Here is a 23,687-nt window from a genome sequence, read left to right on the forward strand (position 1 = left end):
GCATTCCTCTATTTCATTGCTAAATGTTTGATTTTGTCTTTTTCAAGAACTTTCACATAATACCAATGATTGCATTGTCAAATCAGACTTACATGGCTACCCAGTGTCAAGCATCACTAATAATTTCAAGGATATGATTAATCACGAGGCAAAGGCAAAAAAGGGACAACTTCAAGCCCACCAGTGTGGCTCCCAGATGCTGCTTTTGCAGCACATTTCTTCATATCTAAGGTGATAGACTTCCTAATTAGCCTACTTTCAAAACCTTTCCATAGACTTCTCAATACTTAAGATAATATTCATAACCTTAAAATGGCCTGCAAGAAGTTGAATGATATGTTTTATACTTTCCCACCTAATCTCACTTCTTTCCACTCTCCCTTATTATTCATGCTCCAACTACAAAGATTTTATTAAATTTTTACAAGCTCCTCAAGATGTTTCTTCTCTCAGGGCATTTATGTTTCCTATTAGCTCTGTCTAGAAGAGTCAGCCTTCCGTTATTTGCTAGACTAGCTCCTTCACATTAAACGCCGTTTCATCCAAGAGATTCCTTTGAGTAAGTAATCTGAAGAACATGTCCCATTCCCTCTAATACGTAGATCCCTATACTTCTTTCATAGCAATCATCACAATGTATAATAATTCCATCCTGCATTCAACTAATATTTATTGAAAACAACTATAGCTCAGGTTTTTAACTAGGTACTTACCAACAGAGTGACTAACCAGACAAACCAAGCTCTGGAAGCCAACATGAGGAAACAAAGAAATGTGTCCCAAGTAAAGAACTGGAGAAAACTCCAGAAAAAGAACTAAACAAAATGGAGGCAAGCAACCTACCAGAGACAGAGGTCAAAACAATGGTTATAAGGATGCTCAAGGAACTTAGTGAGAACTTCAACAAAGAGAGAGCAGGCATCAAAAAAGACATAGAAACCACAAAGAGGAATCAGTCAGAAGTGAAGAATACAATAACTGAAATGAAGAATGCACTAGAAGGAACCACCAGCAGACTAGATGAAGCAGAGGACTGAATCAATGATTTTGAAGGTAGCAGAAAACAATCAAAACAGCAAAAGGAAAAAAGAATCCAAAAAAAATGAGGATAGTTTAAGAGATCTCTGGGACAACATCAAGCATACCAACATTCACATCACAGGTGTACCAGAAGGAAAAGAGAGAAAGCAAGGGATTGAGAATGTATTTGAATAAATAATGACTGAAAACTTTCCTAACCTGGTGAAGGAAATAGAAATATGAGGTGTGATTAACAAATACAGTGAATGCTGCTGCCGAGTGCCATCCATCAGAAAGGCAGGAATCTTCAATATGGGAAGAGGTGTGTCGAACCTTCGTAATAGTTTGGGACAAGTTTCAACTTGTTCGGTGCAGTCAGTTGGGTGTGAGCTACAGTTGAGAGAAGGTGTGTTTAAAAGTGTGCCGTAAATCATCCTCCATCATGACAATGCTCTGTGTCACAAATCGCTTCTGGTACAGCAATTTCTGTCAAATGAAAACATTACAGTGTGTCCTCATCCACCTTATTCACTGGATCTGGCACTGTGCTACTTCTGGCTCTTCCCCAAAGTTAAAATGACCATGAAAGATAAACATTTTGAATTAACTCCGGACATTGAGGCAGCCACAACAGCGCAACTAAAAACACTCACAAAAGAAGATTTCCAGAACTGCTTCAGAAAGTGGCAAGAACAATGGATTAAGTGTGTTCAAAGTGAGGAGGATTAATGGCAATGGGCTTCTACTATAATAAATTTATTGTTAAACATTCACCATATGTTTTGATCACACCTCATATAAGCCAAGGAAGCACAGAGTTCCAAACAAGATGAACCCAAACAGACCCACACCAAGACACATTATAATTAAAATGGCAAAAGTTAAAAACAAAGAGAGACTTAAAAGCAGCAAGAGAAAAGCAACTAATAGCTTATAAGGGAGCTCCCATAAGATTGGCAGCTGATTTCCCAACAGAAACTTCACAGGCCAGAAGGGATTGGCAGGAAATATTCAAAGTGATGAAAAGTAAGGATGTACAACCAAGACTACTCTATCCAGTAAAGCTATTATTTAAACTTAAAGGACAAATAAAGAGCTTCCCAGACAAGAAAAAGCTAAAGGAGTTCATCACCACCAAACCAGTATTACAATGAGTGTTAGAGGGACTTCTTTAAGAAGGAAAAAATGAAAGATCAAAAATAGGAATAACAAAATGGCAATAATTACATAGCTATCAAAAGTAACTTTCAATGTAAATGGATTAAATGCTCCAATAAAAAATATAGGATGGCTGAATGGGTAAGAAAACAAAACTCTTATATATGCTGCCTATAATAGACTCACTTCAGATTGAAAGACACACACATACAGAAAGTAAAGGGATGGAAAAAGTTATTTCATGAAAATGGAAATGGAAACAAAAAGCTGGGGTAGCAATACTTTAAAACAAAGGCTATATATAAAAAGAGACAAAGAGGGACCCAGTAATACCACTTCTGGGTATTTATCTGAAGAAACACAAAACACTACTTAGAGGGGACATGTGCATCCATATGTCCATTGCAGCATTATTTACAATGGCCAAGATATGGAGGCAGCCTGGGTGTCTGTCAATGGATGAATGGACAAAGAGAATACAGTATGTATATACAATGGAATATTGCTTGGCCATGGATGGGAATGGGTTCTTGCCATCTGCAGCAGCATGGGTGGACCTGGAGGGTATTCTGTTGAGTGGAGTGTCAGACAGAGACAGACAAATATCATACAATTTTACTTATATGTAGAATCTGAAGAACAAAACAAACAAAACAGAAACCCACTCATAGATACAAAGAACATTTTGATGATTGCCAGATGGGAGGGGGGTTGAGAGGTAGGTGAAAAAGGGGAAGGGATTAAGAAGTATAAATTGGTTCTTATACAGTAGCCATGGGGATGTAGGGTGTAGCATAAGGAATATAGTCAATAATATTGTAATAACTATGTATGGTGTCAGACGGATACTAGATTTATTGGGATGATAGATTGGGAGGTTGGGCGACAGAATAAAAAAGGTGAAGGGATTAAGAAGTACAAATTGGTAGTTATTGAATGAATAGTCATGGGGATGTAAAATAAAGCATAGGGAATATAGTTAATGATAGGGTAATAACTATGTATAGTGCCAGGTGAATACTAGACTAGTCAGGGGATCACTTCTTATAGAAATGTCTAACCACTATGCTGTATACCTGAAATTAATATAAGATAATATTGAATGTTAACTGTAATTAAAAAACTAAAAGGGGGGGGGAGGTGAAGAGGAATAAGCGGTCCAAATTTCCAGGTATAAAATATATATGTCATGGGGATGTAATGTACAGCATGGGGAATATAGTCAATAATATTGTGATAGCATAGTATGGTGTCAGATGGTTGCTGTACTTATGGTGATCACTTCTTTTGGTATATAAATGTTGAAAGACTATGGTGTACACCTGAAACTGATATAAAGTTGCATGTTAGCTATATTTTTTAATAAAAATCTTAAAAAAACAACCTTTCAGTCAAAGTGAACAGTGAATACAAAGTTGTTGAGGTAAGAATAAACTTGGAAAGTTTAGGGAAGGTAAGTTAAGGAAAGGCAAGAAGCCTAAGATGGCTGGAGTAGAGTGAGCAAGGTAAAGATAATTTTAAAAAGGGGTCAGAGAGTTAGGCAGAAACTTGGTCACATGGTGCCTTCTAGGACAGATAAAGAATCGGGATAGCATAAGTAAGCAATATGATGAGATACAAATTGTAAGAGAACAAGAATGAAGCAAAAAAAAAAAAAACAAACAGTTAAGAGACTACTGACTACAGGAGATATTAAGTTATATTGCACTAGATTATAGATGTGTCTGTGTGTACATACATAATGTATATAGTACAACTAATTTCAAGATATTTTTGTTTATATTATGACAAAATGAGAACTATTTCCCAAGCCGGCTAATATTACCTTATGCCAAAGCCAAAGGCATCACAAGAAAAGAAAACTACATGAACATAGATACAACATATCAAAAGGATTATACACCATGACAAAGTAAGGCTATCCCAGGAATAAAAGGTTTACCATTCAAAAATCAATTCAGGTAATACATCATATTAATAAAATGAATACATAATCACCAACAAAAGATGCAAAAAAAATGCACTTGACAAAATTCAGCACCTTTAATGAAAACAATTTTCAGGAATCTAGGAGTAGAAGGTAACTTCCTCATCTTAATAAGGAACATCTTACAAAATCCTGCAGCTAACTTTATACTTAGTGAGTAACTGAATGCTTTCTCTTTATATTACTTTATAGATGAAAACACCATCGTAGTACTTCTCAATCTGAAATCCACTATGAGGAATAGGGAAATATGTCAGCTTGCACCATGTTGTTCACATTTTAAGCTTACAACCAATGCAATAAAATAAATGAAAATAAATTAAAGACGTTATAGATTAGAAAGGTAGAAGCTGTCAGTATTAGCAGGTTAAAATGATCTTTTGTGTCAAATCCAAATGAATCCATAAAAAAAGCAATTAGAACTAATAAGCAAGTTTAGCAAGGTCACAAAATTATAGGGCAGAGTTGGAGCTTCTTACGTAGAAAGGATAACAATTACAATGGATATCTCATCAAAATTCATGCAAAAATCCAATCTTCCCAACTCTCAGGCATGTTGAACACTGCTCCTTTCAGCTTAGCACACTGCTAACTTCTGATTTTACATGAGTATTTGCAGTACCTCCACTGTTCCTCTCAGTAATGGAGATGGACTTTCCATGTGCTCTCCAACACAAGTAGACTCTAAACCTACAAGCTTTCTTTTATTCTGGACTTGCCCTGCATACCAAATTCATCATCAACACCGCTTTTTTGTCTCTTCACATACTAATACTTTGTCCTATTTCTACTATTCTAAAATTAATGTGGGACATTGTCACCACACTCTTATTTTTTCTATCACCAACTTCTCAGCTCTGCAAATCACTCTGCACAGTGTTATCAGGTAGCTTTGATGAAACAATTTTTGATCATATAATTTCCCAACTGTCTAAACATCAGTGAAAGTACTCTCCCCTGTTATAGAAGAAAGCAAATCTCAGACTTCTATACAAAGTTTCCCCAACATTTTCAACAGCCTGTCATTCTGATTTAAATATGTCTTTGTGATATATTGATTTCTCTGTTTCTGCTCTTCTAACCAAGTATACAATACTCTTTTTGTCTTTCTGATCAAGTTATATACATTTCTCAAAGAAGTTTAAATGTCACTCTACCATCTAGTGTTTACCCAGATAACATCAAATCACGAACTCCCAATTGCTGTATATGTTTTCTGTTCCAATTACTTAGTACTTAACTGCACTCACTACCTGGCAATGTTCATATGTATATACTCTTATCCACAGAACTGTAAGTCCTAGAGGAAAGAGATGATGTGTCCTTTTCTTTGCACTCCCTAACAGTCTAAAGCCAGGTCAATATTTATTCACTCAAACTAATACTTACAAACTGCCACCTATGTAGCTGGTATTCTGCTAGGCTTTGGAGCTATAGCAATAATCAAGAGAGACATAGTCAATTTCCCAAATACATGTTCACTGACAATATCCATCACTACAACACTCAAGTTGCTCTCATTCTGACATCAGCCATGGGAGCAAGTTATAATTACAGGTATAGTGTCTCCAAGAATGAAAAATAGGATATTCAGTGTAAATCATAGACTATTTATAACAATTTTGCAATAGGAAAAGGGCAAATGCAACAAGCAATTCTCTTTATAAAAAGGTGAGCAGCAATTTTGTGGCTATAAGTACTTGAAATGTTAGATTAATAATCTAGGCAAGATATGGTGAAAACATGAATATAGCCATGAGACTGAGAGATCTGAGGATAGATTTCATAAACATTTAGAGAAGCAAACTGTCAGGAGTTAACTTCAACTGAATGTAACCATAAAGTCTAGGGTGACTTCTAAATTCCAAGATTTTTTTAGTCAGTAGTAGTTGAACTGAAATAACAGTAGGGGAGGACTGTTATTTCAGTAATGTCTGTGCACTGGTCACTTGGAATTTTAATACTGCAAAAGGAAAATGGCATTCAGCACCATGAAACATGGCAGTTAGTTACAGCTGAATTGTGCTTAGGAGAGTCTCAAGGTTTGAGATGAGAAATCCCAAGTCTCTTTGCATAGGATACAGTGCTCTCGCAAATGATTGATGTTAATCCTTGGTTTGACATATTTTAATCCAACCCATCCTCTAGGTAATGAAGTAATTCATTTCTTGAAGTTCTGGAGACAACTAAGGACAGCGGAAAATACATGATTCATCTGCCCTCTGTGAAGAGAGTCAACACGTCTTCAACCAACCCCCAATACACATGCTGAACTTGAAGCACCCCCAGCCTTGGATCAGGAATTCTGGGCATTCTCTTAAAGCTTATTTCTGTTAACTGTTCTTGAATTTCCTGACCACAAAACTGTTGTGGAAGGGAAGGAGAGGGATGAGAACACCAAGTGGTCATGAGCAAACCTACAAAATGCCGGCTTTATCTATATAACCCTGAGGTCACTGTTGGCACAACACTGGTATTGCACTGAAAACTTAAGTATATACGGAGTTTTTCAATCTGCTTTTTAAAACTCTGATGTGTGCTAATTCGGGAGATCGTGTCTGTAAAAGAACACTTCCTGCCCAGCCGCCTCCTGGGCATTTCGAATCCTATTATCTCCATCCTCCTCGTATTGTTCAGGAGTGTGAGCAGACATTTACCTTCCTCATCCAACGATGGGAGTGAAAGAAAAGCAGAACTCTAGTTTTTACAAGGGAAAATGTGTAGGATTTTTCTCTGGTGCAGCAATTGTCGGAACGATTCGGTTTTTCCCTGACTGTGCTGAAGGCATAAAGGCCCTTGACGTCGCCCACACGTGGTTGGCTGGGTATTTTCCACGCCGTAGCAGGAACGAGCTGCAGCTGGTCTGTGGCTCTGGCCCCAAAGCAGGAACATCTGGGCTCTGGAGCCAGGGTAGGAATTAGAGCTGGCTGGGAAACCGGAAATGGCCAGGGCTGGGGTTGGGTGGGGTGAAGACAGTTGGGAAAAAGATCTGTGAGGGGAGGGGTCTTCTGATCCTATGTGCTTCTTCTAGCACTCTGCTTGGCACATCATCGTCTGATTCCGTGCAGAGGGATAGAGTGTGTCCTTGTGTTCCTTAGCGCTGACCCAATCAAAGACGTTCAACACGCCTCTTTATGTTTCTGCTATTGAAACTCCCTGCCTATCTTAAAAGATAAATCATTCTACTCGTATTTACATGAAAAGCTCTGAGTCATAGCAGAAGACTGAAGTCATTTCTAAATCTGCTTCTAATGGTTCTAAATAGCTTCTTATGGTTTGAATGCAGTTATTAGAAATTGAATATTACAATGAGAATTGTGGGTGTTGAATCTTCTGGATTTATGTCATCTACTGGCTTCTAGGAAAAGAACCTGAAGAGATACAGGCATGACTCCAAATCCATGTAGTAAATGTTCACTATGTGGGTGGCTACTTACAGATATTGTTTCTGAAGAGTGTATCAGGAGGAGTTGGGAGTCTTGAAAATATGCCGTGGTATTCCAAGGAAGTAAGTCAACCAATAGTTTTGAACTTCTTTAAGAAGCCCACTTCTTAAAGAAGCCCACTTCTTTGTGTCTGAATGAATTGCCAGGATATCAAAACAATTTGATCTCAGAAGGGAATTATGGTCTTCATAATGAGATGAATGAAGGATTAGAATACAATACTAAACAGTTGAGTCAAGTTTTAAGTTTGTGACAGAGATTATTGATTCTACTTATCTATTCTTCACATTTTTAATTTTAAATATCCTCTTTTTCCCTGTTTTAGGATTATGAAACCACATGCCATGCTCTTCCAGTAGACACCCTAGGAAAAACAAGTTATTCTGGTTTTAAAACACCTTCAAGAAAGGGCACAGTACTTTTCTATTAGTAAGTAATAAGGCAAGGAAATGGCAGCCACCTTTTCAACGATGTAAGAATGTGGTTTAAAGGAAAAAAATATGATCACTTTTCTTTAAATATACTCTCAACGAAAGTGTTATTGCTTTCATTGATGCAACAAAGTTGGGTTGTCGGTTGGAGACAAGAAGAATTGCAAGGAGGTGGATGTGGCATCATGGTTTATTGAATGATGGAATTGTGGGTCATCTAATGCAAACCTACTGAATAACTGAGCTATACAAAATCTTCAGGCTCATGTATAGGTCTTTCAATGAGCAGATGAGGATACAACAACCAGGTGTTAAATCATTTCCCTAAAGTTAGCCAGTGGATCTCCAGTAGGACTAGGCCTTGAACATTTGAATGTTTGATTAGATTATACAGATTTTCTTTTTCCTGTGACACCTGGAAGTAACAACAGGTCTTATAAACACTTCTAAAATTAGCAATTCAATCAAACAACATGCGCTTCTGGAAAGATAAACTCAAAAAAATACCACACATTGCAAAAGATAATAAAAATATTAATAATTTCCATTTACTGAGTATTATGGGCCAGGCATTGTATTAGGCATTTTATGTATATCATGCATTTCAGTTTTCAAAGCAAACCCATGATATGATAATCCACATTTCACTGAATCTCCAAGAGGATTTCTCAGAACTGATGTTTCCAAAGACTATGCTTTTAAGCAATAAGCTATAGAAGGTTGGTAACTGGGAAGTAAAAGTCATAGAAAGCTGAACCATAGTAGTTCAGCTATAAGGTAGGGCCCTGGTTACCTTCACAGTGATTAACCAGTGTTGAATGGTTATTACAAAAATGCTAGGCCAAAAGGTAGCATTGAGATTTGAGTATACCTGAAAAGAGATGAGGGTTAACTAGTTAGGGAAGGAGGGCACGATTTACTTACTCATGTTAAAAGCTATGTGGGAAACCAAATGATGTCAAAAATCATGTCAGACAACTGGCAATAAAAATTTAAAGCTACTGGTGTGAAAAATTCTGCTTCAGAAATTTATTAACTTATATTTATTTGCACAATCAGAATTTGCTAAAACAGATATAGGTGTGATATACATTGTGTTCTAAACTTCTCTCCACCTTCCCTTTTCCCATAAAGCAGATACTTCATCCTGTTCTGAGAACCAACGGAAGGGTAAATCATTTATTTTAATGTGAACATTTTTACCAATCATTTTTATTTTGCCAATGGTAAATGATATATTTAAGAAATCTATCCATGATTTTCAAAACTTTATGGTTACATTTTTATTGAGAGAACTATCTCAAGTTAATTTTACTCTTTTACAGACTATATCAAATTGAAACTTAAATAAATTCTTTACATTTCACTCTAAAATAGAAAGTATAAATAATTCCCATGTTTATGACTTTGAAACAATTATGCTAGAACTATCTTTAATCAAAAGACGTAAAAGTATGACAATTTGTATATATTTTATATACATATATACTTCAAAGACATCAGTCAGGTTCTTGTTTATATTTTATTGTCCTTATCAGTGACAAGGTTGATTCTGTTATGATTCTACTGGTACCATATGACAATCTCTTCTCGTTACATTATGAATTTGGGAATCACAGCTCTTTTGAGATAACCAAGATCGTTACATTGTTTTTTCCCTCTTAGTCTGCGTACATGTTCCAATGCAGACCTTTGTTCTCTTTGACTTACTTCCAGCAATGACTTTACTCCCAGTGGTGGTGTTTCTGGCGGCTGTGCTGCTTCTATCTTCCCCCACAGAAGGAAAGGTAAAGTTAAAGTGGAAAATCCAGAGCTATCCCAGCAACTTTGTAGGATGGCAAGGCACTTTGAGAGTAGCAAGGGCAAGAGTGTCTGGTACATCACAAAGTACTCGTTGGTAGCTTGGAGCACTTAATGCAATTATCTAGGTGGAAGTCTAACGCTGAGCTGTCTAGTACGTAGCCACTAGTTACATGCGGCTATTGAACATATGAAACGTGGCTGGTCCAAAACAAGATGTACTGTAAGTGTAACATACACATCAGATTTCAAAGATTTAGTACAAAAAAAAAAATAGGAGGAAAATATCTCAATCATTTTTATATTGACTACATGATGAAACAATGTTTTTGATAATGTAAAATTAGGTCTTCAAATTACATAAACCTTATGGAAAAATCCACATACCCTAATCTACTTCCAGACCCCTACCCTCTCTCCCCACCACACACACAAAGATAAAACAAACATATCAGCACCTGATTTAATACCTTATTTATATTTCTGTTACTAAAAGGAACAAAGTCAGCAATAGTCCCTTAATTGGATGGCTTTGTTCCCTTCATAATTGCCTTTGAGATTTGTTTAATTTTGCAAAATTGTCTCTTGAATGACCCCATAAAATCTACTCACAACAAGTAGAAAGATTTTTCTAGAAGATTGAATGCACTTAGAGTCTAAACATTCTTTCCGTACTACATTCTAAATACATTCTTTCTCTAAACACAGATCCCAGGTCAGGTCAAAGTTCACCTTAATGTCTGGGACACTCTCAGGCTCATCCCGTATTTTCCCTGCTGCAGCCTGATTAGATGTGAATGATTATTTCGTAAGGTTCTAGTTGTGCAACTTTGTGGTTATAAAATATTACCACCTATGTGTCATATTTAGAATTCCCTTGAAACTGGAAATTGGCCTTTGTGGCCTCGGAGGATTTTTTAATTTGTCATGCCATGAATTACATCCCCATTCTCAAAGCTTCAAATGATTTCTTTCCTGTTTGTCAGAACTTTGGCTGAGAGTCATTGGTAATGCTTAACAACAATATCGGCTTGAACTGAATGCTTTTTAAACTAGTCTTTGTTCCCTTGACGTGCAATTTTCAGTAATGTTAAAAAAAATAATTTGATTTCCCTTTAGGATCCAGCCTTTACTGCTTTGTTAACCAGTCAATCGTCAGTCCAAAGAGAGATTGTCAATAAGCACAATGAGCTAAGGAAATCAGTCTCTCCACCTGCCAGCAACATGCTAAAGATGGTAAGGGGCAGTAACATAAGGAAAGTGGTGTGAACTGGCAGTGGTAAGAGCAGGCAGCTCTTAAGCACTTTGTGGCTTACAGAGTTCTGCCTTGATTTTGCTATTTCATTTGAGCTGTGTTATGGGCAGGGCAGAAATTCTTGATTTTCCTTTATAATGATTAAATAACTTGTCAAGGTTTCAGAGCTATTACGTTGGGAAGGCAGAATTAGAAGCTAAATCTTCAGACATCAAATATGAAGTTGTTAAACTTTTTGTTCACTATCTTCCCTAATCTAAAATTAAAGAAATCCCCTTTCCTTCAGGATCAGTGCCATTTAGGGCAAATAGCACATTTTCTAGGGCATAGTCCCTAAAAGCTAAATATCTCCCATAGGAAGGCAATGGGCTAAAAAGGGAACTGGAATTAATCTAGTCCAGCTTATTACTATTGAAATATAATTATAATACTTCACAAATTGATCAGTATATAAAGTAGCACCATTACTAAAAATCCTAGGTGTGGCTGCTGTGCTATTATAGATATTATTGTATTAGATATTTCTCTTGTTTGATATATCACCTATCGACTATCTTTGTGTGGAAACTGGTACTGGGGCAGATAAAGACACACCAAAAAAAAAAAAAAAAAGATGTTTTAATACTAGTGATAATTATATAATACATCTACAGAAGTTTTAAAGTAGTGCAAATCAATTTACCAATCAGATTATAACGCATAGGCTTTGTTGGAGTTGAATTTTTAAGTGTATTTGTTTTTGTTGTTTTGACATTTAGGAATGGAGCAAAGAAGCAACATCAAATGCCCAAAAGTGGGCAAACAAGTGCACTTTAGAACACAGTAATGCAGCGGACCGAAAAACCAGTACGTACGTTAGTAAATATTTGATGAATAAATGAACAAATAACACTGGATAAATAAAATAGAATGGACCATTCTGAGGTGTTAAGAAGGCATTGTGAATAAATGTTGCTTATACTTCTGTCTTTTTGAAATCACTGTATATAGAGAGGTAATTATGATAAGTACCATTTTGTGCTTGTTGATTGTTTATGTCATACAAATAATTTCTCAAGCAGGATATCATTTGTTCCTCTCAACCAGCTCATGAGTAAGCAGGTCATGTATCACCACTTTTCAAATATTGAAGATTAGAAAACTAGGATGTGGGAGGAATGACTTACCCAAGACACAACCAGAAGTAGCATTATATATTGGAAAGTTAACCAGGCTTTCTGATTTCTAACCCACTGCCCTTGTGTGATATTTTATAGTCATTTGGTGTTCTGAAATGTAATTATTTTGTATTCATAAAATACATTGATTATGTTTAATTCTTCCTGAATTTCCCCTACAAATATTTAAGCTTTTTAAATCAGGATGTATATTTTGAGTATGATGATTCATTTTTTAAATTTTGATAACATAGTCAAGTATTTTGTATGGACTATGTGTCTATAATGTGTAGAATAATGTATTAGATTCAAATAATATATCTATCAAGGATAAAACAGAGAAAAAAGGTGTATGTATAAACTGTACATAAAATATTTGTTTATATTATCGATGATATGCAAGAGGCAAACCCAATTTGAAAGTAATGAATAATTTACCTGTAATTTCAGTAGAACTATTATTGTTTATATTGTTGGTACTAATATTATAATGAAATTATGAAGAGAGATGCATGCATTCAGTAGAAGACTGAAACAAATGGTCTTAAAATCCAAGTCTGTTAGATTATTAGTTTCTCTCTTTCCTTGTTAAAGATGATATCCAAGAATATTTTATACTCTAAGCAGCATGTAGACATTAAACTTCAAGCCACCAAAATGTAAGTGAGGGGTTGAAAAGATAGGGAAAAGTCACTTTAAAAAAAAATTTTATTGTGTAAGAACACTTAACATGAGATCTACCCTTTTAACGAATGTTTAAGTGTACAATACACATTGTTAACTATAGGTACAATGTACTACAGTAGATCTTATTAATCTTGTTACTGAAACTTTATGTGCATTGATTAGTAATCCACCCATTTTCCCTTCCTCCCAGCCCTGGAAACTGCCATTTCACTCTTTGATTCTGTAAATTTGATTATTTCAGATCCCTCACATAAGTGGAATCATACAGTAGCTGTCTTTCTGTCACTGGCTTGTTTCACTTAGCATAATGTCTTCTAGGTTCATCCATGTTGTCACATATTGCAGAATTTCCTCCTTTTTAAAGGATGAATAGTATTCTATTGTATGTGTATACCACATTTTGTTTATCCATTCATTTGTCGATGGACATTTGGTTATTTCCACATCTTGGCTATTGTAAATGGTAAGTGCTACAATGAAGATCACTTCTTTTGGATGAGTACTCAGAAGTGGAATTGCTTTGAGATCCTGATTTCAATTCTTTTGGATAAGTACTCACAAGTGGAATTGCTAGGTCATTTGGTAATTCTACTGTTCATGTTTTCGAGGAGCCTCCATACTGTTTTCCATAGTAGCTGCACCATTTTGCATTCTCACCAACAGTGTACAAGGATTCCAATTTCTCTGCATCCTCACCATCACTTGTTGTCTTTTGGTTTTTTTGATAATAGATATCTGATAGGTGTATGGTAATAATATCTTTTTGTGGTTTGATTTGCATTTCCCTGATGATTAGTGATGTTGAGCATCTTTTCATATGCCTGTTGGCCATTTTTACGTTGTCTTTGGAGAAATGCCTATTTAAGTCCATTGTGCTCAGAAAAGATCCTTAGTTCCTCAGGCAGCCCCCAGAAATAATAGACTTTGGACATTCCATCCAATTCTTTCCAGTCCCAGGGAGAGGCTAGGAACTGAAGTTTCTTGGTCTGCTCACTCTGTGCTGGACTAGGAAGGGAGACTATGACAATTGCCAGCGCAAATCCCCATCTGTTTTCACTAGCCCCAGGCAGCTAGATTATGTTAGATCTTGTTAGCATTCCCAAACAAGCTAAATCTTCTGAGCAGCCAGTCCTTTTGGCAGCCTCTGGCAATTTGTGGCATTAGATGCCCAGATCAACTCTTTTTCTCCCCAGGGAGAAGCAAGCAGCTGTAGGTTTTGTCTGTTTGCTCTATGCTGAGCTAGAAGAAAGAGCTATGGCATCTACAGAACTAAACCATCTTCTCTGGGCAAGACTGTGTCAAACCCATCAGAGCTTCAAGACTGGCAAGACAGATGTCAGTTCTTTGGGTAGTCCTGGCAAAATTGGAACATTGGACACACTCATCAACTCTTTGCCTCCCAAGGGGGGAAACTGAGAGATGAGATTTTTTATTGCTTGCTCTGTGCTGAGCCAGGGAGAAGCAGTTATGATGTGTACCAGCCCAAGCACCATAGCCATTCTCTCTTAGGTAGCTAGCTGATGTGTGACACTCAGAGCTCCAAGACCAGCAAAGACAGAAGCGAAGCCTCTGGAGAGTCTGCTTGGAAAAAATGGGATGCTGGACACATAGACCAAGTTATTATCTTCCCTGGGAGAATCTGGGAGCTTTCAGGGTGGGGTGGGGGGTCTCTTCCTGATCATATAGCACTGCACTGAAGGTAGGGCTTCTAACAAGAGGGGATTATTCTAATCTTTTTACAGGCTCCAATGAGTCTGGTTTCATATTCTCCCAGGGTATGGGAGCCTTTCAGTTCGCTTTTGGATTTCTCACAAGAGTAATTTGTTCATAAACTGTTGTTGAATCAGTGTGTTTGTTGGGGAAAGGAAAGTCTGGGGCTTCCTACTCCACTATCTTGCTGATGTCACCCTCGGCAAGGTCCTTCTTGCCTAACTCTCTGAGGAGGATTTGACCTTGTGACATTCTGACTTATTGATTAAGGCAAGATTCAAACGTTTTCAAAACTGTCATCCCTCCTGATGTCAGTTGCTTTTTGATTAGGGCTTTTAAAGACTGCCTGTAAAGCTTTTTTATCCCCCACAGTTCACACAAAATTGTAATCATAAATGTTTATTCAGGGTCCTATATGTGAAAAAATCTCTGGTGAGGGTGGGCAAAAGGAGGAGAGAAAGAATAAACGTAGTTGCTGCTTTTTGCAAGCTTACAATGAAAAGCTGAGAACACGCAAGGCATTACACACATGAAGAATGTATCATGAAAAAGAAAGCATCTTTGACAATCCAGAGAGAGAAAAATTTTTTTTCTTTAAATAAGGGCTTCTCAACCCATTCAAAGATTTACACATTGAGGTTAGCCTCACGGTGCTCGGCAGGTCTGTCTTGTATTCAGCTTTACAGCTGATAAGGACTAGAACCCCCTTTTTTTATGTATTAATTAATAGTTAGCAAGTGAAAGGCGACATCCTTACGTTCATATAGTTGATTGCTTTTGCCATTGCATGCTGTATTGCTGTCCTCATGATCTGTTCCTTCCTAGGTATGAAATGTGGCGAGAATATCTATATGTCAAGTAACCCTGCTGCCTGGTCAAATGCAATTCAAAACTGGTATGATGAGAGCCAAAATTTTGTCTATGGTGTAGGACCAAAGAGTTCCAATGAAGCTGTTGGACATTATACCCAGGTAAAGGGAACAAATGAAACGACTTCTGCCACAAATGCTCCCATATAGAAAGCTTCTCCAAATTATGACAAACTCCAGTGTTTAATTTGGGGGACAGAGCCTGAATAGGTATGATACAGTCCCGCATTTGATTGGTACTTCATCTAGAGCTGTCTTTTTTTGTTTTGTTTCCCCCATGGCAAAACTCTTGATTGGGAATTGCATTCTGTACTTTTCCAACAGCATAACTGGATAAAGTAGTGAATGTACACGAAAATGTAACATTTTAAAAGTTTGTGAGTTTCTGTTAATAATTTAAATATTTCCATAAGATACATGGCTACAAACTATAGTAGTAACATTTTTTTCAAGTTTTTATTTGCTAGCTGTTTTTTAATACTTTTCTTCTTTTTAAATGTACTCTTATGTACCCCCTTGTGGATTTGTAGGTTGTTTGGTACTCATCTTACCATGTTGGATGTGGAGTTGCCTATTGTCCCAATCAACACAGTCTAAAATACTACTACGTTTGCCAATATTGTCCTGCGTAAGTATACTCTTTAGAGTTCAATGTCAATACCTCCATCTGCAAGTTAATATTTTAAAATTCTCATATATTAAACAAATGAGACTAAAAAGCATACCTCAGTGAAGGGAAGGAAATATCTTTGGAAATGGTTTTTAAAAGTGAGATACGTTCAACTTATCAATAAGAAACCAAGTTCTCAGGCCCAAGTATAAAATCTGAAGCTCTCTTTCCTCAGTTATAAAGTGACGTCTTTTCTCTCAATTGCCTTTCCCTGGGGATCAAGGGTATTCCATGACCCTGTCTAGTGTGCATTTCTCCAGATTTGGTATCATCAGTTCTTGCCAATTTCACACTCTAGGAGGGTGGAAGCTTGATGTTAAGCAAGGTGGGTAGTGGAGTGGCTAATCAGGGACAGCAAATTGTGATTTCTGTCTTTTCTGCTAAAATGTTTCCACTCCTGTTTATCTAAAAACCACTCACATTTTTGCCATTAAAAAATGATTCATTCTTTTGCATTTCAAAGGTTTCTCAAGAGATCTTTAGTATATTTCAGAGTCCAGAAAATGTTAGTATCTGAAGTCTTTGTTTCTCAGCAGTTTTCACAAAAATCAAACAAACAAACAAAAAAACTCCATAATGAACCAATCTGTGAGGTCTTGATTTATAGCAGGAAAAATGCTGTTCACCAAGCAATACGTTTGACGTCATCCACAATGAATCCTATGTTCATACTGAAGATCTAATCCCAACATATCTGTTAGTCTTAATTTCTTTTACTGTTTGAAATTCCTTACAAGTAGAGGCAGGGGGACCCCCAAAACCAAATCTCCCACAGGATTTATTTTGAGATTGTAGATAACCCAGGGAAATGGATCTCTTGTTTGAAAAGTGTGACCTCCAAAGTCATTTTCCCACAAGCACCTATTAGGGTTAAGTACAAAGAATTGAAAAGTCTTATATGAGAATTATCTAAACTCACTGCCTGGCTGTGAGAGGGGAGGTGCCTGGAGCCAGGCATCAGAAGTGAATGTTGGAGTGAATAATGAGGGAAAGCAGAGGTGAGAGAACTTCCAGAACACTTTTATGTCTATTTTACAAATTTTTAAGGGCTCACACACATGTAGATACATTCTGTGTAGAGATACTGAGATCCAAATGCACTGCCTTGGGCCCTTGGCCCACTTGATACTGTTGAGATTTGAACTTCCATGTATTTTCAAATTAATTAAATGGCCAATATGATAATGAATATCAGTGAGTTACAAGTTAGTCCCTGTAAGGAGATTACACCCTGGATATTGGTGCTTATCAAAACTTTTTAAAACTAACATTCCTTTAGAAATTGACAAACTTCCCTAGCTCTTCCCAGCCAACAAACACACACAATACTAACTACTTAAATATCCCTATTCCTGTCTAGAAGGAAAATAAAATATATGTATATATATATATATAGTAGCGTTCCTGTCCCTAGTTCATATTAGAGAAATTATGGTATTTTTATCATCTTTCAAATATGAAATGATATTGTAACATTGAGTATTTTTTTCCATACAGCAGCCCCTTGCTTCCCAGGAGTTTCTCATGTCTCTCTAAGAGATATGTTCTACCCCTAGCTTGCTCATTGGGGTGTACTGCCTTTCCAATATGACCGAGTCTCCTGGGACATGAAGAGAGTGTTGAAATATACTCTGAACACTTTACGCTCTAGCTATCTCAATTTAGTTGATCAGCCTGAAAAAGTACAGTCAAGAAGATGGGTTAATACGTGAAGTATTTTCTTAATTTGGAGGTTATCTGAATTACACATTGGGAATTGTAATTTTTCAGTCTTGTTAACATATCTAAAAATATGTAATAACTGTATATTTGGTGGCTCATGCTCCTTGGAGTATAAACTAAACAGCAAAGTGAAAAGTATTTGACATCATGTATCTTAAATTTCAGTGGGAATAATGTGAGTAAAAAGAATACCCCCTACCAACAAGGAACACCCTGTGCCAGTTGCCCTGACAACTGTGAGGATGGACTATGCAGTAAGTTTGAAGTGATTGACCTGCTATGATAGTAAACAATTGATACTTTTTTCTTTTTTATGGATTAAGAAACCTCCTTAACTTACCAATTTAAATGTTTCTATGCAAAAGACCAAAAGATTACTCAACAGTGTGTGTTTAAATAAACATTTTATACACTTTAGTAATCTACATATTTTTTGTAATGAAAAGAATATTACCATATGTAACATAATGAAACATCTTTCATCAGTGTGGTTTTGGAACTATGCAGAGCTCTTTAATATTAACTATACATGTTTCTGGTAACTAGTTCATTTCATCAAAGTTAGTATCATTATACCAAAGGTGGTATTTTGAAAGAATGAAAATGTAGAAATATACAGGTGTGAGATAAAATTACAGCGTGGTCTAGACAGGCAAACCAAGTACTATGTTTCTTTTGTGCTAATGAGTTCATTGTGCTGATTATCATGTTTTTATAGTATAATTGGAATCATTAGTGTTTGAGTTAATAAATGATCCCTTGCCCTATAATTTGAGAGTAGTTTGGTGCACAGTTTTAATGACAAAATCCAATCTGTATACAATATTGGCTCATAGAATCCACAAACATATTGTTGCAAAAGGAAAGAATGAAATAAATTATACATATATATATATATAATTTCTAAAGACATCATCAATAGAAGTAAAAATAGTTGTTGGCCTTTTATAGTTGAAAAATAGAGTTGGCTCATTCACTGAGATTTTTACCATTCAAATGCATTCGCTTTTAGTTAGCGTTTTTTGTGACTGAATTATATAGGTATGATTCAGAATGTGGATGACATCAAAGCTATAAATCAACTAAAGAAGAAAAAAGTTGAATATTTATACCGATGCTGAATGCTATTTGCTAAGGATCTTGGAATTCATCCTATTAGGAATATGCACTCAATTGAAGGAAGTTAAACATGAATGGCAAGGTAGAATCATGTTTTATAAAAAGCTCTCTAGTAGTCATACATAGAAACAATTGGGTGAGAGCCAGCTGAAAAACTGTTGAAAAGCCAGGGTAGGAAAAAAAAAAAGGATGTCTTTACTGCATTACTGGCAAAATGAATGAAGAGAAATGGACAGGGTTGAGAGACAAGAAGTAGAATAGCCAGTGTTTGTTACCTGTGCTGGTGGATTGTTGGTCAGAAGTGGAAGAGTTCAGAATGATTCAGTTCCCAGCCTAAGTTACTGAGTAGGAGAGCCATTTCACTGAAATTGTGGGAGGGATATAGGGCGATAAAACCCAAGAATTGTCAGCCTTGGGGGTAATATGATGAGTTTAGTCTGAGATTTGTTGAATTTGGGACCTCTGGGGAATACCCAAGAAGCAATATCAGAAGAAAAGGGGACATATTATCACTGTTTCACATCTTTATCTTCCCATAGAAAATCACTTTCTCCAGAAAGAAGGCATTCGAGTTTAGAGCAATGCTGTCCAATAGCATGAAATGAAGGAAATGTTCTCTATCAGCATCATTTTAAAATTAGCCACTAATCACATGTGGCCTTTGAACACGTGAAATGTGGCTAATAAGATTAAGGAACTAAATTTTTAATTTTATCTAATTTAGAATCATTTAAATTTAAATATCTACATGTCACTAGTGGCTCCCATATTAGACTCTGCAAGTGTAGAAAGATTTATTTACGCATATATTCATTTTAATGTTTTTGCTAAGGGATAAAAGTAGGTCAATTCCGTTTAGGAACATATCACCCAGTTCAAAATAAAACAGTGATGGATTAATCAGTGAGCTCAACCTAAGGCACCTCAATGGTCCCTCTAGAAGTGAAAGGCCCATCATAATGGAAGAGATGCTGACTTGTCTAATCCTACTCCCTATGCACTTTGAAGTTGTTTTGCTGCTACTAAGGAAAATGATAACATAACTAATCTGTTTTTGTTACAGCCAATAGTTGCCAGTATGAAGATCTCCTCAGTAACTGTGATTCCTTGAAGACAACAGCTGGTTGTGAACATGAATTACTCAAGGAAAAGTGCAAGGCTACTTGCCAATGTGAAAACAAAATTTACTGAAATGCTTAACGTGCATTGCACAAGACTAAGTGGAGAAGGGCTATATCATTTAATTGACACATACCAGAGGGGAAATTGTAGGCTTGCTAGTTACAAATTTCATTCCAATCAGTGATGTTGCTTTTCCTCTTGGATCTACACAGAAATCTGTTTCATGCATCGACTTACAAAAGTAACACAGTCTATGATGACAACTTTGGACTTTGACATGTATTTGGCACTTCAAAGTTGATGAGTTAAACCAAGTTGAGGATTTTTAAAGTTGTATAACCACAGGACTTAGGTCACTAGAACTTTGGATTAAAATGAAGAAACAACATGCACAAAAAATAAATAAAAAATCTGTAACATCATTGTTGTTCCTGCTACATGATTTTTTACGTGTATGAAGAACAAATTCCAAGGTTAGCTGTCATCTTATGGCTTCCTCTTTTAACAAAAGTAATCAGCTTTTAAAATAAAAAAAACTTATCTAAGCAACCACATAAAAGTGATTCTTGTGCAATATTTTATAGTATTCATAATTAACTCTAGATAAATGATTATACAGCATAAAATTTCCAAAATATCTGTCTATAAAATTAAACTTTAACAAAAAAGGAAATCAATTCTATTCTTACTTGCCTTTTACTTTTTGACATTTTGCTCTCCTCCCCATTGGTTTAGTTGATACATTTTTTTAAAAGTGTATTATCTGACAGCATATGTAAATATATACCCCCCAAAGAAAACAACAGTAATACATATTTTAGAGAGATTTACTATTTATAAGTCTTTGCATACATTCTCATTTGAGATTGATAAAACAACAGGGTGAAGTAGATCTATTTCATGGATGAAAAACTATACATTAAACATCTTTAAAAAGTGAAGGAGATGTTGATATTAGTCAGAAAATAGGTCTGGCCAGACAGATGGTAAAATAGCATGTGCGACTGATGCCTCTGAGATTAAATAGATCGTCTAAATTATCCCATACTCGTTAAAGAAATTGCATTCATAATTCTAAAGTTTCTATAAGGGAAATTTCCAGGCCCAGATGGTTTCACAGCAGAATTATACCAAACATTAAAAGAAGAATTAGTATAAATTATACACAATCTTTTCCAGAAAACTGAATAGGAAGGAATACGCCTCAATTCATTCTTTGAGACTACTATTATCCCACTATTAAAACCAAAGACATTAAAGAGGATAAAACAAACAAACAAAAACTACAGATTTATATCTGTTGTAAATATGCATAGAAAAATTCCAAACAAAAATTTAGTAAATCCAGGATTATAAAATAAAGATAACATGCCCTAACCACGTGGGATTTAACCCTATATGGTTCAGGGTTGAGCTAACATTCAAATAAAACTTGTATGCCACCATATTAGGCTCGAGAAGAAAACCATGTGTTCATCTCAATAGAAGATAATCAAGCATTTGACAAAAATCTACTATCCAATCCTGATAAAATTCTCAGCAAACCAAGAATAGAAAAATAAGTTTCTCAACTTGATAAAGGGAAACTGTAAACAAATACATCCTTCTATAAACAAATATATAAAGTATAAACAAATACACGTGACTTAATGGTAAAATTGTGAATGCCCCCCCCTAAGATCAGAAAAAGTCAAAGATGTCCACTCTCATCATCTCTATTAAACATTGTACTAGTTCTGGCTGGTGAATCAGGTAAGACAAACGGAATGCTTCCAACTGGAAAGGAAGAAGTAAAACTATCCTTATGCACAGAAGGAATAATAAACATAATTATACGTCTGAAAATAAATACACATGTATATGGACAGCTGATTTTTGACAGTGGTGCAGAGGCAACTCAGTGGAGAAAAAAATAGTGTTGTCAACAAATGGTGCTGGAAAAATTGATATCCATATGTTTAAAACATGAACTTTGATCCAAACTTTGCACTATACACAAAAAGCAACCCCAACCTATCATAGATCTAAAACAGAGAGAGAAATTAGAAAACATTTAGAAGGACACATAAGAGAAAATTTTTGTGACTTCTGGTTATGCAACGATTTCTTACACACAATGTCAAAGCAATACATAAAAGAACAAATTGATAAATTAGACTGCATCAAAATGAAAAAGTTATGTTCTAAACAACACCATTAAGAGAATAAAAAGGCAATTCACAGACTGAGAAATTGTTTGCAAAACATCTACACGTATCTAAAAGAAGACTTGATTGGGAATATACTGGCATAATGACTCTCAAAATTCAATAATGATTTTTAAAAAGCAGCCTAATAAAAGTGGGCAAAAAATTTAAACAGAGACTTCACCCAAGAATATGTACAGATGGCAAATAAGAATATGAAAAGATATTAAACATCATTAGTCATTGCAGAAATGAAAATTAAAACCACTGTAAGATACCACTACACAAGTATTATTAGGTTGGTGCAAAAGTAATTGCTGTTTAAAAGTTTAAAAATAATTGCAAAAACCGGAAGTACTTTTGCACCAACCTAATAGAATGACTAAAATGAGAAGACTGACTATACGATGTGTTGGTGAAGTTGTGGAGGGATTGGATTCACCATACACTCCTCTTGGGAATATAAAATGGTGCAATTGCGTTAAAAAACATGGCTGCAGATTCTTAAAAATTTATATACCTGTCATATGATCCAGCCTTTCCATTTCTATGTCCCCAAGAGAAAACATATGTTCATTCAAAGTCTTGTGCATGAGCATGCAAAGCAGGTTTATTTGTAATAGCCAACACCTAGAAGCAATTCAAATGTTCATTCACATGTGGCTGGATAACCAAATTGTAGTATATGCATATAGTGGGGTACTATTTGGCAAATAAAAGGAATGAACCATTGATATACTCAACAACATTGATGAATCTCAAAATAATTAGGCTGAGTGAAAGAAGACAGACGTGTTCACACTATGTCATTCCATTTATAGAAAACTAGGAAATGCAAACTATAGTGACAGCAGATCCAACTTCAACCTTCTCCTTTATAAAATGAGTATAATCATTGTATGCATCGCATGAGGGATTTGGTACATTTTAATGACATAGGTAGATAAGCATTTAAAATAGTTTTGGTTGCAGGGTGATGTCAGCAAAATGGCAGCATAGGAATTTTTAGCACTCATCTCTCACTCAAAATCATAATTTTGAACAATCCACAGCAAAAATACATTCACAAGAGCCAAGGATTCCAGGCAAGGAATTATAGCACCTGGGTGAAGCACAGAAATAAGAAAACACACACTAGAAAAGATAGATTCACTCTATCCCCATTCTTGTTCCCCAGTCCCCGGTAGCCCAACACAGAGAGAAATACCCTTTCCGTGGGAGAAGCAGGGTGAAGCTTGACTTCACCACAGTCCTTAGAAAGCGGCCAACTCAGGCACCAGGCCACGTCGTGCGGCCCCTAGGGGTCGCCCTGCAGGCTCCTGCAAACCCAATGCCTGTGGGTCCAGAG

At 36.0% G+C, this 23,687-nt stretch overlaps 1 protein-coding gene across 1 annotated transcript; it reads left to right on the top strand.

Moving 5' to 3' along the window:
• Positions 1-9,755: 9,755 nt before the first annotated feature.
• On the top strand, positions 9,756-20,351 carry CRISP2 (cysteine rich secretory protein 2). Its single transcript, XM_019734611.2, has 7 exons — positions 9,756-9,829; positions 10,962-11,078; positions 11,856-11,943; positions 15,477-15,622; positions 16,051-16,148; positions 18,078-18,166; positions 20,095-20,351. The coding sequence occupies exons 1-7, from the start codon at positions 9,761-9,763 to the stop codon at positions 20,220-20,222; spliced, it is 735 nt and encodes a 244-aa protein (XP_019590170.2). The 5' UTR covers positions 9,756-9,760; the 3' UTR covers positions 20,223-20,351.
• Positions 20,352-23,687: the final 3,336 nt, after the last annotated feature.

The sequence above is a fragment of the Rhinolophus sinicus genome, chromosome 2, assembly GCF_057876585.1.
Source record: "Rhinolophus sinicus isolate RSI-liver-muscle chromosome 2, RSI-T2T, whole genome shotgun sequence".
Lineage (NCBI taxonomy): Eukaryota > Metazoa > Chordata > Mammalia > Chiroptera > Rhinolophidae > Rhinolophus > Rhinolophus sinicus.

Excerpts from the sequence above, each read along its gene's own strand:
- CRISP2 (XM_019734611.2), top strand. The coding sequence starts at position 9,761 with ATGACTTTACTCCCAGTGGTGGTGTTTCTGGCGGCTGTGCTGCTTCTA. Across the intron at positions 11,079-11,855 it reads CCAGCAACATGCTAAAGATG|GAATGGAGCAAAGAAGCAAC; the intron begins GTAAGGGGCAGT and ends TTTGACATTTAG. Across the intron at positions 11,944-15,476 it reads TGCAGCGGACCGAAAAACCA|GTATGAAATGTGGCGAGAAT; the intron begins GTACGTACGTTA and ends GTTCCTTCCTAG.